Here is a 16,721-nt window from a genome sequence, read left to right as displayed (position 1 = left end):
AAATTTTGTTTAAAAAACTGATAACATTCTAGAGTATTTATATCTCAATACCACCTTGACTTCAAAAATATTATTTAAGAATCTAATAAAAAGCCATTAGTAATTCCAAAATGATAAATCCCTAATTTACCAATTTAGCTAATTTGCGTTAGTTTAATATAATAAGTGTTGGTGTTAATTAATAAAATCTCTCCCAGAAATTCAAGGGAACATTATAAATGAGAAGGGAAAATCAATATAAGTCAACATATATTTATTATGATATCCCATTTCCTAGATATTTTTCTCAAAAAACAAAGTAGTTACATAGATATATAAAATAGTCATTGTTTTTGTTACCGACATAAAACTAGTAATTATTTTAAAAAGGTACAAAATACTCCATCCGTTTTTAAATAGATAATGTTTTAGGAAGTTTTTGATATTTCAAAATAGATGATGTTTTCATATATCAATGCAACTTTTAACTTTATTAAAAACTGTGTAATCAATGATATTTTGTAGTCCGTTTTGTGATTGGTTGAATAGTCTTTAATTTATATTTTAATGATATTTCTAAGATAAACTAATAAGTTTCTTAATAATTGTGCACAATCCTAAACCTTCATGTATTTTGAAACAGAGGGAGTAGTAATTATAATACTGTCGTTTTTAATAGGAAAAAATATTTAAATATCATGGATAAATAATTGAAATTTATTTAAGAAGTGGTTTGAACTAATTAAATATCATGTGACAATTTGTAGGAAGAAATCTTAAAAGATGAAGACGCACTTGTATGCAATATTTTTTCAGTTAAAAATATAACATCAACTTTAAGTTTTATATAAATATATATATTAAAATAATTTTAAATATATCAAATTTGAATATTTATATAATTTGATTATTTATCAGGTATCGAGTAGAGTTGATTGTTGATGATTTTTTATATTTATAAATAAAGAGATAGCTGCATGCAAGATAATATTGTAGTACATGTATTTTGCAATTGTAAGACAGTTTTTATAAAAGGTTATTTTCTAAAGTATGACATATTTGTTTTCATAAAATGAGTTCATGTGCTATATCCAATGGAGTCTTTATCTTGTATTAGTAATAACATATGTCAATGATATATCTTTCATGGAAACCAAAAGTTTAAGAATATGTATCACTCTGTATCTTTTAAGTCTACTTGTTTTATATGTCAATAAATTATCTTGTATTGAAAATCTGATATAGATCTTTAAAAATATAAAATTTATTGGAGAAACAATAAAAAGATCACCACTTAATTAATTTGTATTTACTTTCAAATTAAGAACCTGGTAATATTTTAATATATATATAATATTAATGAATCCAGTAGATATTGAAAGTAATAATTTCTTGGCTAATTGGTAATATTCCATTACATTTCTAGAAGATCATGTTCTTGATAATATCTTTCTTGCATGTTTCAACCCAAATCTCGTCCGCGTCCTTCCAATTCTATATAAAAGAAAACCCATTTAGTTCTAAACCATAACGGCCAATCTTTTTTCTCATCCGAAGAAAAAAATATATTTAAGAGAAGAAGAAGAAGAAATGGCGTCTTTGAATCCTGTTTTCTTTCTAGTATTCCTCTTATTGACAACGTTCTACCACCTTGGTGAGGGCCGTGCGCCCCATACATTTCTTGTGGGAGGATCAGCCGACGGATGGAAAGTTCCAGAATCATCCAACAAGACTCGACTCATCCATTGGGCTGAGACCCAAAGATTCCTAGTAGGAGACAGTCTCGGTACAGATCTCATCTTTCTTTAAATTTTGTTTATGTATAACGAAATGGATCTAGGGTCAATAGCGAACATTAATCATAACTATTACGGTTTTTTATAAGAAATATTTTATGTTATATATTGATTTTATGTAACGAAATAGATCTAGGGTTAATAGCGATTATTAATCATAACTATTACGGTTTTTTATAAGAAATATTTTATGTTATATATTGATTTTATGTGGTTCACACTATAGTCTATAGTTTCATGATGATTTATGAGTCGATATAAACTAATTAAATATAATTATATACCACGAATACCAATTCAGACTTGTATTAACAATATTTTTGCATGTGACAGAGTTTAACTACGATAACAAGACAGATTCCGTGTTACAAGTGACAAAAGAAAACTACGAAAAGTGCATTACAAAAGAGGCTTCGAAAACATATACTGCGACACAAACCATCCTGAAACTTAATGAGTCAGGTCCACACTACTTCATCAGTGGAGATCAAGGTAATTGCGCTAAAGGTGAAAAATTGATCGTGGTGGTTGAGTCACCTGGGCACCCCATGCCCAAGCCCGTACCCGCCCCTGCTCCACTAACTCCTTCAAAACCTCCTTCTTCACCGGCACCTCCTACTTCACCGGCACCTCCTACTTCACCGGCACCTCCTACTTCCCCGGCACCAACTCCGGCCAACAACACTGCCGTTGGGTTGGTTGCTGGAAGTGGCATCTTCTGGACCTCTATTGCTGTCATTGGGCTCGCTTGGGCTTAAACCTCTATATTAGACGATGATCTTTATTATGCGACCAAATCTATGTTCTAGAGAATAATATCATTAATGATTATTTGAGTTTATGTCATATTTGACATTTACTAATAATTAATTTGCAACATTTTTCTTCTTGTCAACAAATTTAATTTAATAATACTGTATCAATTATTTTCCTAGCAATGATTAATCATCTTGGTACCTAAGTATATCATATAAGTTATTTAATTAACAAAAATATATTGATCATGACTTGATTGTTTATAAAACGCTTTTTCCTACATATGTAAAACGCTATCACTTGGTTATTTTCATTCAAATACTAAAAGAAGAATATATTGTCACCAAACATTTATGGATCAATTTTATTCATCATGTTATTTTAAATGTGATTAAATTTTGATTTACGTTTTGAAAGCACGATAATATTAGTTTTTACCAAAATTTTACATTTCTGATATTTAATCATAAGATTAAAATCTGTTGATCATTTTATTTTTCCGTACAAATGTATTATATAATTAAATAATTTTGACTTTTGTTGCAGTAATCCATAGTTAATTTAATTATTTTTAGTTTAGCAATTTTTTATAAATTAAATATTATAAAAAGTTTTATTTTTATTTTAAAACTAAAAGTGGATCAACATTTATTTACAATATTAATTTAACTAATTATTTAAACAATAAAATGATAGTTGTCGCAAACATTGTGATATTAGAAAGAAAATAGTTGCCACTAGTCACTTGTGATAGAGCTATATTGATGTAGCTTACCAGAGTTTTCATTTTCATAGGATAGCGAACATCAGCACCATGACATGTGTTTAGATCCCAGAATAATAGTGTAACTCCACCGAGATTGGTTGTATATGTCATCCACACAGATATCGATGAGTTGATCTATATTTTGAAAATTGACAAAGAAATATTACTGATGAGTAGCTCAATGGAATTTCTCGAAAAGTCGGAGGAAACCATAGTTACTAAATATTATAAATGTAAACGAAACTAAAACTTTAACTAGGGACTAACTAGCCTTTGATTCGCGCCTGTATGGCTGTTTTTATTATTGTTATATGTGCCTAATCTTTGTGAATGTACTCAACTTGATTGTTCTTATTTGTGTTGTTGATGGTTACAATAATTTTAAGATTTGAATATCTTTTCAATGTGTTTAGTTTCTAAACTTTTTAAGTTATGATTTTTATACGTTTTTTGCAATCCGTAAAGTTTCTAAACTTTCTAAATATTAAAAAAGTCCTAGCAAAAAAATGCAAAATGTTATTATTTTAGTAGGGCTGAGCAAATAAACCGAACCCGAAAACCCGAACCGAATCCGATCCGATAAAAATGAATCTGAACCGATCCGAACCCGACGTAAATACCGAATGAGTCTTGTTTTGTGATATTTCGGGTTATGGGTATTATCCGAACCGAACCCGAATCTAAATAGATATCCGATAGAACCCAAAACATTCAAAACCTCGAAAAGATCTTGTACCAAAGATGATCTCAATTCCTAATATGTATCCAAAATATACTAAGAAATATTGAACATCTAAAATACTTATCTATTACATGAAGGTTGGTGGTTCTATTACATAAAGGTTAATGGTTAAAGATAGCCGTTGAATCTTGAAGTATTTAGATTTTGATTTTGTTTTCGTTAAACAATGTTTTTCATGAGAACTTGGTTTTCGTTTTATGCTTTTATTTATTTGGTTTCTTTTTATCAGTAAATATGTTTACTTTTCGTTTGATTTTGAATAATCACGGTTGATGTTCCTTATTTTTGAATCGATTTTACTTAAGTTTTGGTTACAAAATAGGTACAAATCAGGTATTTTAAAACTGAAGAACCGATTTTACTCATGTTTTGGTTATAAAATAGGTAAAAATCAGGTACTTTTAAACCGAAAAACCGATTGGGACCCGAACCCGAAAGTATATTGGGTTGTACCGGTTCTTTGAAGATTTACTAACTCCGACCTAAACCCGATAGAACCCGAACCGGTCCCGAACCGAACTTTCATATAATCCGAATAGGGCTTATTTTGATAAACCCGAAAAACTGAAACCCGATTGGATAAAACCGAAACTCGATTGGGACCCCGAATGCCCAGGCCTATATTTTAGTATATTTTATAGTTTTATTAAATTTAAAGATGGTTATTTTGATCAGAAACATGTATAAAATGTAAATTTGATTTTATGATTATTTTAAGTCATTTTCGTATATTTAAAAATTGGCCAAATAACAAAAAAATATATCAAAATAATATCGTTTTAGTTTGTTAACGATTGACTAATTTCTGTTAGATCAATATTAATTTATGCATATTTTAATAAGTTTAAGTATTTTTTGATTTATAATTGAGTTGAGTTTGTATTTGGCCTGAATATTTGTTCGGGGTCTATTTGGTAAATTAACAGGTTGAAATAGGCGCATTACCCACGTAAGGAGCGAAGTTAAGGAACAATTAGATATTCAGGAAGGAAGATATTCTGGCCCATGAAGGACCCATTTTATATATCATTTCGGTCGGAGCATACTTGATATCCCGAATAGGACAAATGAAGAGAAGACAGCATGGTGGACCCGACCCCGGACAGCAACAAGAACAAAGTCAATAATTTTACAACTCTTTTTCTCTATGCTTTCTTCGTCGCCGTCAGATTCAACTGTAAGTTATATCTTCTTCTTCTTGTTCTTCGTTCCTCCCAGAGAGATCTCAGTTGCTGAAACCTGTCCGAATGATCTTTGATTGAAGTACTTTTTTTTGTCTAGATTAGGGGATTCATGAGTTGAATGAATCTTAGAGAAGAGTATGTTTGATTGTGGCACAAATGGAGTCAAATCTCAAGTAATCAGTGGCCATCGTGAGAAGTTCATCAGGTATACATTTATATATATATATATATATATATATATAGCTAACCCTCTTTTTGTTTCTTTCTATTAATGAACCTAAAAAAGCAGTTTCTTGTTTTTCTTGATCAGGTTAGAGAGTATGGACTCAAGGTACTCGCAGAGCTCCGACAATACAGGCCTAAACAAATGCACATTAAACATACAAGCACCCAAACGTTTCGCTCAAGGAAGCAAAACATCGTCCGGATCTTTCAAGAAAGGCTTCAGAAAAGGCTCCGAGGGGCTCTGGTCCATAGGAAGATCCATTGGACTCGGCGTCTCGCGCGCTGTCTTTCCAGAGGATCTCAAGGTATCAGAGAAGAAGATATTCGATCCTCAAGACAAGTTTCTCTTGCTCTGCAACAAGCTCTTCGTTGCTTCCTGCATTCTAGCTGTTTCAGTGGACCCGCTCTTCTTGTATCTTCCCTTTATAAACGATAAAGCGAAGTGCATTGGTATAGACAGGAAGCTGGCGATCGTAGCGACGACGTTGAGGACGGTTATTGATTCTTTTTACCTATTTCACATGGCTTTGAGGTTTAGAACAGCGTACGTTGCTCCTTCTTCAAGGGTTTTTGGGAGAGGAGAGCTTGTGATTGATCCTAAACAGATAGCTAAGCGGTATCTTCGACAGTACTTCATCATTGATTTGCTTTCTGTTCTTCCTCTTCCACAGGTATAACCCCAAGCTTCTCTCAGTTTCAAGATTTACTTTGTTGATGTTTACTTTCTCTACATCTTTTTCAGATTACAGTTTGGAGATTCTTATACACTTCTAAGGGTGCTAATGTTCTGGCGACGAAGCAGGCACTTCGGTATATAGTGTTAGTTCAATACATTCCGCGTTTTGTTAGGATGTATCCTTTAAGTTCAGAGCTGAAGAGAACAGCAGGTGTATTCGCTGAAACCGCTTGGGCTGGTGCTGCTTACTACTTGCTACTCTACATGCTTGCAAGTCATGTCAGTAACATTTCTTTTATCCTTTTGTTACCACTGTTTTGTTTCTTATAAGTGTATGTGGTTGCAGATTGTTGGGGCTTTGTGGTACTTGCTTGCCTTAGAACGCAATAACGACTGCTGGAGTAAGGCTTGCGTCAAGAAAGACAACTGTACCAGAAACTTTTTGTTTTGCGGTAACCAGAACATGGAAGGTTATGCTGCTTGGTACACTGCGAAAAGCTCGGTTCTTCAGGAAATGTGTCCTGTCAATGTCACTGAAGGGGAAGAGCCTCCTTTTGATTTTGGAATCTACTCGAGAGCTCTCTCCTCTGGCATTGTCTCGTCTAAGAAGTTTGTCTCAAAGTACTTCTTCTGTTTGTGGTGGGGATTACAGAATCTTAGGTAATGATGAGAAGACAAAACAAACAAACACATTCAGCGTTTTGAGTTTCTTTATAGTAAATACTAAATAGTAATCATGGGTTTGTCAAAATTGCAGTACACTTGGTCAAGGGCTTGAGACTAGCACATACCCTGGAGAGGTTATATTCTCCATAGCACTTGCTATTGCTGGACTTTTACTCTTTGCCCTTCTCATTGGAAACATGCAGGTACAAAAAAACAACAAAAGCTTGTTCGGTTTTTAAATTTTTATGTATTATTAAGAAACAATGTTCAAGAAATGATTGAGGGTAAATAGACGTTTTGTATAGTACTAACAACTATCTGGATTGTTAGGGGCCTAGGCAGATCAATGCGGATTATTAGGGTCTAGGCAGATCAATGCGTTAATAAATTATTGATTTATTTTATACAGTATATTTTAAACATTTATATAAGATATTTTAATTTTTGAGTTTAATTTTATAAAATTATTTTGATGAATCAAAGTTCGATATACAAAACAAAATTAGACAAATTTGTGAATTTGTACCAACATTATTACTCAATTTAACAGATTTAGACTAATTTAGATTTATTTAAACATGTTTTGACTGATTCATAACAGTTTAAACTGATTTGAATCATATAAATCGGATTTTAAGAAAATTGTTTCGGCTATGACCAAATTGCCAGCCTAGGTGGGTGTCTAGCCGCTGCGCAGACCGATTTTTAGAACAGTAATGATGTTGGTATTTCTGTGGACAGACTTATCTTCAATCGCTTACTATCCGGTTAGAAGAAATGCGAGTCAAAAGACGCGACTCAGAACAGTGGATGCATCACCGAATGCTTCCACCAGAACTGCGGGAACGTGTCAGAAGATATGACCAGTACAAGTGGTTAGAGACGCGCGGAGTTGATGAAGAGAACATTGTTTCCAACCTCCCAAAGGATCTAAGAAGAGACATCAAACGTCATCTCTGTCTAGCCTTAGTCCGAAGAGTAAGTCTCCTCTCTCTTATCAACTCATTTGAAACATCTTGTTTGAAAACTGAATGTCTCTTAGGTTCCATTGTTTGATAACATGGACGAGAGGCTGCTAGATGCAATCTGCATGAGGCTCAAGCCGTGTCTATACACTGAGAAGTCTTTCTTGGTCCGTGAGGGAGATCCTGTGAACGAGATGCTCTTCATAATCCGTGGTCGGCTCGAGAGTGTGACCACTGATGGCGGGAGGAGTGGATTCTACAACCGTAGTTTACTTAAAGAAGGAGACTTCTGCGGGGACGAGCTTTTGACATGGGCGCTTGATCCCAAATCAGGCTCTAACTTACCGTCCTCGACGAGAACCGTCAAGGCCTTGACAGAAGTAGAAGCCTTCGCTTTGATAGCCGATGAGCTTAAGTTTGTGGCGAGCCAGTTCAGGAGGTTACATAGCAGACAGGTGCAACACACTTTTAGATTCTATTCGCAGCAGTGGAGGACTTGGGCCGCTTGCTTTATCCAAGCTGCATGGAGACGGTACACAAAGAGGAAGAAACTTGAACAACTTAGAAAAGAAGAGGAAGAGGAAGAGGAGGAGTCTGCTGCGAGGCTTATTGCAGGAGGAAGTCCTTATAGCATCAGAGCGACGTTCTTGGCTTCAAAGTTTGCTGCCAATGCGCTTCGTAGTGTTCACAAGAACAGGATTAGGAAGTCTAATTTGGCACCACCATCAACTAAAGAGCTGGTGAAGTTTCAGAAACCTCCAGAACCAGATTTCTCTGCTGATTGCTGAAGAAGATCTTTGGCTTTATATTGATACTATTCTTCTTTTTTTACTTGTACACAATATCTAAGAACACATCAACTTAAAAGATTCATTTTTCTGTTATAGAAAAATACTTAGTTGGGTGTTTTATAAGTGTTTGTTAACACACCCAAATACTGTAATATAAAGAATAATATGTTATTTGCCTTTTTTTTTCTTTTTTAATTAAGACATGTGAATTATATTCCACAGAAATTGTTTTTGAAAGTTATTTATCCAATGACAAAGTTGAGGTGGTGTATTTTTAATGCAAATGCAGATTGAACTTTGGTAGATATACTTCCACCAAATCATTATTCACCTCAAATTTTTTTAATATATGGCATTTATGCTAATAATAATTATTATGTTTATTTAACCTATTCAGTCGGGAAAAAAAAACATTTCACTTGATCCAGTTTACTTGAATGATTCAATTTTTTTGTAATAAAAAGTTACAGGTGTGAGTTCCTCAGGAAAATTGAAACTGCATGTCTCCCCTTGTCATTTTCTGCCTCATTTTGGTCTCTCGCAAATTTGTCTTACAGCATCTTCAACAAATCTTATTGTGAGGTTTTTGTCTCTTCAACAAATTCTTTAACTTTTAAATTTTGAATAACTGAAAAGTGATCATTGAAATTTCAATATTCAAAACCTCTATTTACTGTTCATTTAGTTACTATAATAATATAACTTACATGTAATTCTACTAATGTCGATTTGTGTTTTGGAATTGCCATTCTCGTCTCTTAACAACCATCCAATACCACAAGTTTCAGAGTCTACATGCCATAAAAGTATCTACAATGCACTCCAGTTTATCTACTCCCGTTTATCTACTGTAAGAGGGAAGAGAGACCGTTGTGGAATCGGTTGAGGTTATTTTAATCCTTATAATCGGGTTTTCTCTTGTTTTCAAGCTACTATTTTGCATTTCAGTTAGTCTGGTGAAGGATGAGATCACTACTATTTTTAGTTTTCATTTTACATTTTCATGAAAATTTCATTTACATTCAAATCTTACACTATCTAATAGAAGTTAGAACGAACTTACACATCTGTTTGTGTTTTGGAATTTCTATCATATTTATTCATATCCGTCATAAGGATAATATAGTCTCCGTTACCAAATATGATAAATCCTTTTCGTGGGCACGTGCGAGCATAAAGGTTCGCCTGCTCAGTCGGGCTAACGTTTACTATTTTCACCTCTTTATCAATATTTAAAGTTTAAACTTCTATCGATTTTACCAAAGAAAAACACTGAATTTGGTGATATATCACTTTTCAAAAGTATTAGACAACTAATTGTCTTATATTTATATCCAGAAGCAATACTGATATATCCTAGTCCACACGACAAATCATCTTTTATTTATAAAATTTATATATGATCATTGTTTGTATATGCAATAACGTATGTGCAAAATAAACGTTGTATATATGAATGCTTTTTTGTTTTGTGTTCAAGTTCATTGTATAGTATGATTTCTCACCGTATTGCATGTATCAAAATCGTATATACGATTGCATTTATGTTAAAAATATATATGTATACGACTGCATTTTATCATATTTTTAAAATATGGTTACAAAGGCGTATATAATAGAGTTATTAACACTGCAGGGCAGTTTCTAAGTTTTATTTACACATTGGGACAGTTATGGCTATTAGAGCAGTTTTTGTGTGAAAAGTCTTAACTTGTCCTTGAAAATTGGTAACTAGTTGTGTAATGAAGGGACTGGTTTGTAATTACTTTAATTGGAATTTTGAAATTTAAAAAATAGCAGTGGGCCCGTCTTAAGATAAATCCCACTTATAATTAATTTTAAAACTTAATTTCACCGGTTGTGTTAAAAGTTATTTCTATTTTTCATTGGTGAAAAACCAGAGAGACGACGAAGGAGACTAGAGCGAACGGAGACGACCTCTGGAAATTAGAAGCACCGTGCATATTTTCAGGACCTGTGATAATTGAGATGTCGAAGAGAGTTGAGCGACGGAGGCGACCTCTGAAAATTAGAAGCACCGTACAAACACTGATGAAATCTTGAAGTTGAAAATCAAAACTTGTTTTTTGCTTGGTTTTTTATTCTAATCGGTTAATCTATACTATAGTTGTAAATTATAGAAGTAAAACGCAAAAGTAAATGAAGATTCCATGATAAGTATCAATGACGACTCTGAGATCTATTTGCAGGAAACGCTGGAAACCCTAATATGAAGAAGATGAAATTATTACAAAATTGCCACTCTTATTAATTGTACACATTCACTTAAATGTACCGTAAAACATAACTTAATTGTACACATTCGCATATGTACACGTATATAAATTTAATATACATGCAAAAAATCGGGTCAACATTGAACACATGTACACGTTATCGTAAATGTCCACGTGTACACTGGTTACTAAATATATATACATGTAACTTAATTGTACATGAGAACTCAAACATTATAACATACATATAACTTAATTGTACATGTATATATATACCGGTTAGAATGGGTTCACTAGATTGTATATCCACGTGTACACTTGTTACTAAACATATATACATGTACAAGGGTTAGTAAATATTTTGGATCGGTCACATATGCATCGTGTACACATATATGTTGCATTATCCATATGTACAGTAAGCCGCAAAATCCACATGTAAACCATATTAGACATATGTATATTGGCTTATAAATATTTATATTTACATGTTTACTGTATATATTGACATTTACATGTTTACATAATTTTGACTGTCCACATGTATACATGTGTACATGTTTACTATACATATTTACTTGTGTGTATGTGTACATGTTTATTTATGTTCATGTGTATATTATTGAAGTGATGTACAAGTAGAATACAAGGTTAATATACAATTTTGTTTGATTTGTGTGGTTTAGTAACCGTGTACAAATATATATTATCTATATATTTACACGTGTATATGTATATAGTTTTAAAGCGATGTACAAGTAAAACACAACATTGAGTTATGTGGTTTGGTAACCATGTACAAGAAGTATATATATAAATGTGTACATTAACTTCAGTTGCAGTGGCACACGACACGATCGGGGCGTATATAAAAGTTTGTACACATGTACAGTTTGGATGTAATGTACACACGACTTTTATCTTAATGTGTTTTTTCCATTAATATTGCAAAATTACAAATATAACCTCATCTTCTTCCTTAGCCATTGTCGACCAGAAACCCTAATATCTGCATATCTTGCCTATTTTCCACGATTCTTTATACTATCAACTTGTTTTTGATGTATTTTACCCAAATGTGATAGCTTTCAATCATAATTCATTGTTTAATCTTAAAAGTTCGAACAAAAGTGATTTTTTTGGTTTCTGATTTGATGAACGATTTGTTCCAAATCTCCATGGCTGAGTGCTGCCTTCTTAAAAACCACGTCTGTCTCCGGCTAATCAAGATGTACAACGACGAGATCTCACAGTGGTATGTTAAAAAAATTGAAAAGAGAATCGATGAGATTTTGCGATCTCTTGAATAAATTTTGTAAAACTCAATTTGTTGGAAAAAAATTAAAAAAAAAAAATTTCAGAAGGGTTGTGATGAAATCTCACCAATTAATCTGTCTTGTCAACAATGAAGAATTAATCTGGACCATTGAGATAGCATATAGATGTGTGGAGGAGGTTAATTCCCGCTAATACAATATTCTTAGTTAGACAAAGAGTTAGTTGCAAGCTGACTATATCGTTTAGAAAAAGGGAAAGAAGGAAACACAGTTAGTAGAAACTGCCTTGATAGCATAAACTGTTTCATTGTGTAATAAAAAACTTAAAACTGTTCTATGGTGTAATTCTTTCTATATAATATGAGCATGCACGCAAATCAAATAAGGTTGAAGAAGAAAGAGAGGGAGTAAGAAAGAATGATATCAAATGGGGAAATTGCAGAAGAATAAACGCACTCCGACGAAGATTTGCCGACTGTCTCTTATCTTTCTTTCTTTTTTTACTTTTACACTTTTACTTTTACCTTTTACTTTTGCATGTACTTTATTTTACTTTGAAATATTTTTGCGGATATTTTAGAATTCCAAAGCCAAAACGCGAGTGTTGCTTGTGGGGTGAGCTTTACTTCACGCACTTCTATAAAAATATCAGCTGATGGGGTTTTGTGTATATAGCTTTAAAGCTTTTTAATCTCATTTCTGTTGTTCTCCCTTTTTGCGAGTGTGAGAACTGTGAATCAAAATCTCTTGTTAGTTGCTACTATGGATGATATGTTAAGTTTTTTTTTTTAATTTCAATATGCAAGTCTTTTAAATTTTCGAGATTTGACCTACAAATTTGTTCCAATGAAAAATTTGATTTGAGCATTACAAAATTTTAGATTAAATAACATCTAAGTTTTTCTTAAGTAATGGTGATTTGGTGATGAAAAAGCATTTGTATATGGTATATTTCGTGGATCTGTTTCACACTAAAATATTTCAATTACATTTGGTTAATCAAAGTGGAACGCTATAAACTCATTACGAACTCTTAATTAATCAGCTAATTTACTTATAAATTATATTGGAAGGTTAATCGGAGAGTTTAGGCCTGATCACACTTAAATGCTCCAATGGTATTCTATTTCTTACTCTATAATAGAGTGAAAAATATGTTTACTCCAAATATAGAGTAATTTGTTTTTTTTTTGTTCATCACTCTATTTTCTACTCTAAAATAGAATACCATTGGAGCAAACTCAAACTATATTATAGAGTTACTCTATTTTATAGTAAAAAATAGAGTAGACCATTGGAGATGGTCTTAATTAACAAACAAAAAAGTATTGTAAGTAGATTCTTAAACCACATAATATTTATAGACACTTATAAGAATATTTCATAAATTCAAAAGTCTTTTAGTCTCTTAAAAACTTTTTCAAATCAATAGTTCTTTAATTTATTTTTAATAAATAAAAATTATATAAAATTATAAATTATTTTCAAGTTTCAACAGGGAAATTTTTTGTTTCAAGAAAATTACAAATATTAGAACTTAACATTTTAAGATATTAGTATTTTGCACTATTTTTCCAATAGTATTTTGCACTCTAATTTCGGATTATGCTGTTAATTTTAAACTCAATTAGGAGACGAATCATGTAGAGATAAATAATTTGTAGGCATATACAATTATATTAGCATGAACATTTTGCACCTATAACCATGTTTTTTGGATTCATGGGCATGTTATGCATGTTTCCTTACGTGAATTCAAATACATATAATGTATTATTGTTAAAAAAAAGTACTTCATATCTCAGAATCATTAGATGATATCCAATATGGCTGATGCTTTTAGTCTCACTTAATTATCAATAATTCAATATAATGTTCTCTATGATGGATACACTTCAGTGGGTTATGTAGCTGCTACTATAGGAATGTACGTCGCATATGCCATTATAGGGGTGGGCGTTCGGATACCCGTTCAGGTTCGGATCGGGTATTTCAGATTTTCGGGTACTTTAGTATAGAGGTGTAGAATCCGTTCGGGTATTTCTGTACTTCGGATCGGGTTCAGGTATTTTTAGTTCGGATTCGGTTATTTCGGATCAGGTTCGGATATTTAGATTTTGAAAAAAAATTACAATTTTCATTTCTCAAGTTTCTTGTATTAAAAATATAACTTTCAGTTAACTAATTTTTTAATTTTAATAGATTGAATAGTTAATAGATTTGGACATAACATTTTAAAACTAAAAATGCATTAATTTAGTTATTTTTAAAAAAAATTGGATGTAACTTTTTGTTAATTTTTGAAATAAAAAACTTGACATGTATTTTAAGTGAGTAGCAAATCATTTTTTCCGTAATTATATGTATATCATATGAATTTAAAGTATGTGTAGTATCAATATAAATATTTTATATAAAATGAGAGATATAAACTAAAAATATAAGGTTAATTATACATATGTTCGGTTATCTTCGGATATCCATTCGGGTTCGGGTATCCAATCTCTCCTTATTCAATATCCGTTCGGGTATTTTTCTACTTCGGTTCGGGTTTTTCGGATCGGGTTCGGGTGTCACTTCGGATATCGGGTAAAGTATCCACCCCTATGCCATTAATGCATGTTTAATAAAGTTGAGTTAAATCATGTTTTTTTTGTATTTTTGGTTTACCCCTCTTCAAACATTGTCATGAAATCTCTATGCTTCACACTTCAGCTAATTCTATGTGAATGTTATATGTCACATGAGGATAAATGATGTGTTACTACAACTTTTTTTGTGGTCAAGATGTTGCTATGAACTTATGACTACCGAAATGTTTTCTACAAGAAACAACTCGTATTAAATATATTTTGATGAAGTGGCCCAGATATATATATAGATATATATTAATTTGTTTTATGAAAAATTTCTGAATTCAAGGTGATAATTAAATGTGTATGTATACCTCTAAACCATAAATAATGACGTTAAACAGCATATATTTTCGTATACCTGATGGTATAAATGATAATTTTTATTTTTTTTTGGTAGGATGCAGGGGAAAAGATCCCCTACTTTTATTAATAAAATAAAAACAGACTACGGGCAAATTTGCCGAGTCCTCGCAACCTCATTCAAATCCTCCAACATAATAGGAGCAACATGCTCTGGAACAGAATCAAAGAAATGTAAACCAAACTGTAAAGAAAACGCATAGTTAGCTAATCCATCTGCTAGACGATTAGTCTCCCTATACACATGAGAAAAGTTGACTATCCAATCTCTTGATACGAAGCCATAGCACAAACGTACTAGGAAGGACAGGAGATGAGAATCATGAATCCCTGTCTTAAGAAAACCCACCACACTCTTCGAGTCGACTTCCACCTCAAGCTTGCGAATACCCTTATTCCATGCTATACACAGGCCATAGTATACACCCCACAATTCTGCCAGTGGAGCCGAACATATGATGGTATAAATGATAATGGATCGAACTAAAGTGTTGTTTCCCATTAACTTCGAATGTGCTAGATTCGATTCTTCTTTTCATCGAATTTCTGCAGAAGAAGAGTACTTATTCAATTAAAAGCAGAAAGAACAAGTCAGGCGGACGAACACTATAAGATACAAATGTGTAGAACACGAATTTGAAGCATATATCATTGGTGTAATTTGTGTTTGTGAGAATATTGGCCCACATGATATAGATTAGATATTTTTATTCTTTTCTAAGTGGTTCAGAAAATAATATTAGCATGCTTTTGTAAAAAGAGAGGCAAACATCAACGTTTTAATTCGGCCACTTTAAAATTTATGTCGCGCAAATTATTGAGCAATATGATTCTGCTTCTGAATAATCGACTATTATATATGACAGGTTTCAACTTATAGTAATAAATAATCGACTATTGTACTCCATGCATTTCATTTTAAATATCGTTTATTTATTTTTGCATAAATTCACAAAGTATTAATTTGTATTATATATTTAAATAGTAAGCTATCTATTTAGTTAAAACAATGTAGTAAAACTCAAAAAAAAAACTCATTTTTTTTCTAAATCAACAATTTAACTAAATTAAGCATATAATACAATAAAAATAATGCAACAGCCACTTTTTCTTAAACATATACTGTTTGAATGATATTTTAACTAAATTATATACATACTATGAAATGGAAGAGTTAGATATTCTTCTTACTAATAAATTTGGCAATATTAACGGGAGAATAACTTATTCATGGTTCAACTTAGCTCAAATGCGACAATTAATATATGAACTAGACTGTTTTCACATTTATATTCTTAAATTAGATTTTTGGTATATCTATTTTGAGAAAATCAAATGATGAGGTGAATGAGCTGCCACTTCAAATAAAACAATTCAAACTGCTGAATTATCGACAACTTCAGTTATTACGTTGTTAATAACTAGAAACAAAAATCTATATAATCTAATAAATTTATAGTTTCAGTAATCTTAGTAAAATATAAGTTTATATATAAATCGCATTTCTTATACTTTGATTACTACTGTTAAAAGTTATTTTTATCTGTCATCATTAATAAAGCACAATAAAAAAAAGTACTCAAAATTTGATACAAATTCGTTGAGCCATGCAATACATGTCTAAAACCAAATATCATAATGATATAGAGTTAGAGGATTCACCGA

The 16,721-nt window shown here is 31.9% G+C and overlaps 2 protein-coding genes across 4 annotated transcripts; both read left to right on the top strand.

Moving 5' to 3' along the window:
* The first annotated feature begins 1,495 nt into the window (after positions 1-1,495).
* On the top strand, positions 1,496-2,654 carry LOC106446541 (early nodulin-like protein 3). The gene is made up of 2 exons (XM_013888313.3): positions 1,496-1,765; positions 2,109-2,654. The coding sequence occupies exons 1-2, from the start codon at positions 1,570-1,572 to the stop codon at positions 2,531-2,533; spliced, it is 621 nt and encodes a 206-aa protein (XP_013743767.1). The 5' UTR covers positions 1,496-1,569; the 3' UTR covers positions 2,534-2,654.
* Positions 2,655-5,045: 2,391 nt separating this feature from the next.
* LOC106446533 (probable cyclic nucleotide-gated ion channel 6) lies at positions 5,046-8,763 on the top strand. 3 transcript variants are annotated; one of them, XM_048777681.1, is made up of 8 exons: positions 5,046-5,216; positions 5,321-5,428; positions 5,534-6,119; positions 6,191-6,403; positions 6,471-6,784; positions 6,882-6,993; positions 7,532-7,768; positions 7,833-8,763. In XM_048777681.1, the coding sequence occupies exons 2-8, from the start codon at positions 5,361-5,363 to the stop codon at positions 8,541-8,543; spliced, it is 2,241 nt and encodes a 746-aa protein (XP_048633638.1). In that variant the 5' UTR covers positions 5,046-5,216; positions 5,321-5,360; the 3' UTR covers positions 8,544-8,763. The 3 variants fall into 3 exon arrangements, with proteins under 3 accessions (XP_048633638.1, XP_048633640.1, XP_022545484.2); XM_048777683.1 differs by having other exon boundaries at positions 5,080-5,216; positions 5,326-5,428; XM_022689763.2 differs by having other exon boundaries at positions 5,200-5,428.
* The last annotated feature ends 7,958 nt before the right edge of the window (positions 8,764-16,721 follow it).

This window comes from Brassica napus, chromosome A4 (genome assembly GCF_020379485.1).
Source record: "Brassica napus cultivar Da-Ae chromosome A4, Da-Ae, whole genome shotgun sequence".
In the NCBI taxonomy this organism is placed as follows: Eukaryota; Viridiplantae; Streptophyta; class Magnoliopsida; order Brassicales; family Brassicaceae; genus Brassica; species Brassica napus.
This window is presented reverse-complemented; position numbering and strand designations above follow the sequence as displayed.

Excerpts from the sequence above, each read along its gene's own strand:
- LOC106446541 (XM_013888313.3), top strand. The coding sequence starts at position 1,570 with ATGGCGTCTTTGAATCCTGTTTTCTTTCTAGTATTCCTCTTATTGACA. Across the intron at positions 1,766-2,108 it reads CCTAGTAGGAGACAGTCTCG|AGTTTAACTACGATAACAAG; the intron begins GTACAGATCTCA and ends TGCATGTGACAG.
- LOC106446533 (XM_048777681.1), top strand. The coding sequence starts at position 5,361 with ATGTTTGATTGTGGCACAAATGGAGTCAAATCTCAAGTAATCAGTGGC. Across the intron at positions 6,120-6,190 it reads CTGTTCTTCCTCTTCCACAG|ATTACAGTTTGGAGATTCTT; the intron begins GTATAACCCCAA and ends CATCTTTTTCAG. Across the intron at positions 6,404-6,470 it reads TCTACATGCTTGCAAGTCAT|ATTGTTGGGGCTTTGTGGTA; the intron begins GTCAGTAACATT and ends ATGTGGTTGCAG.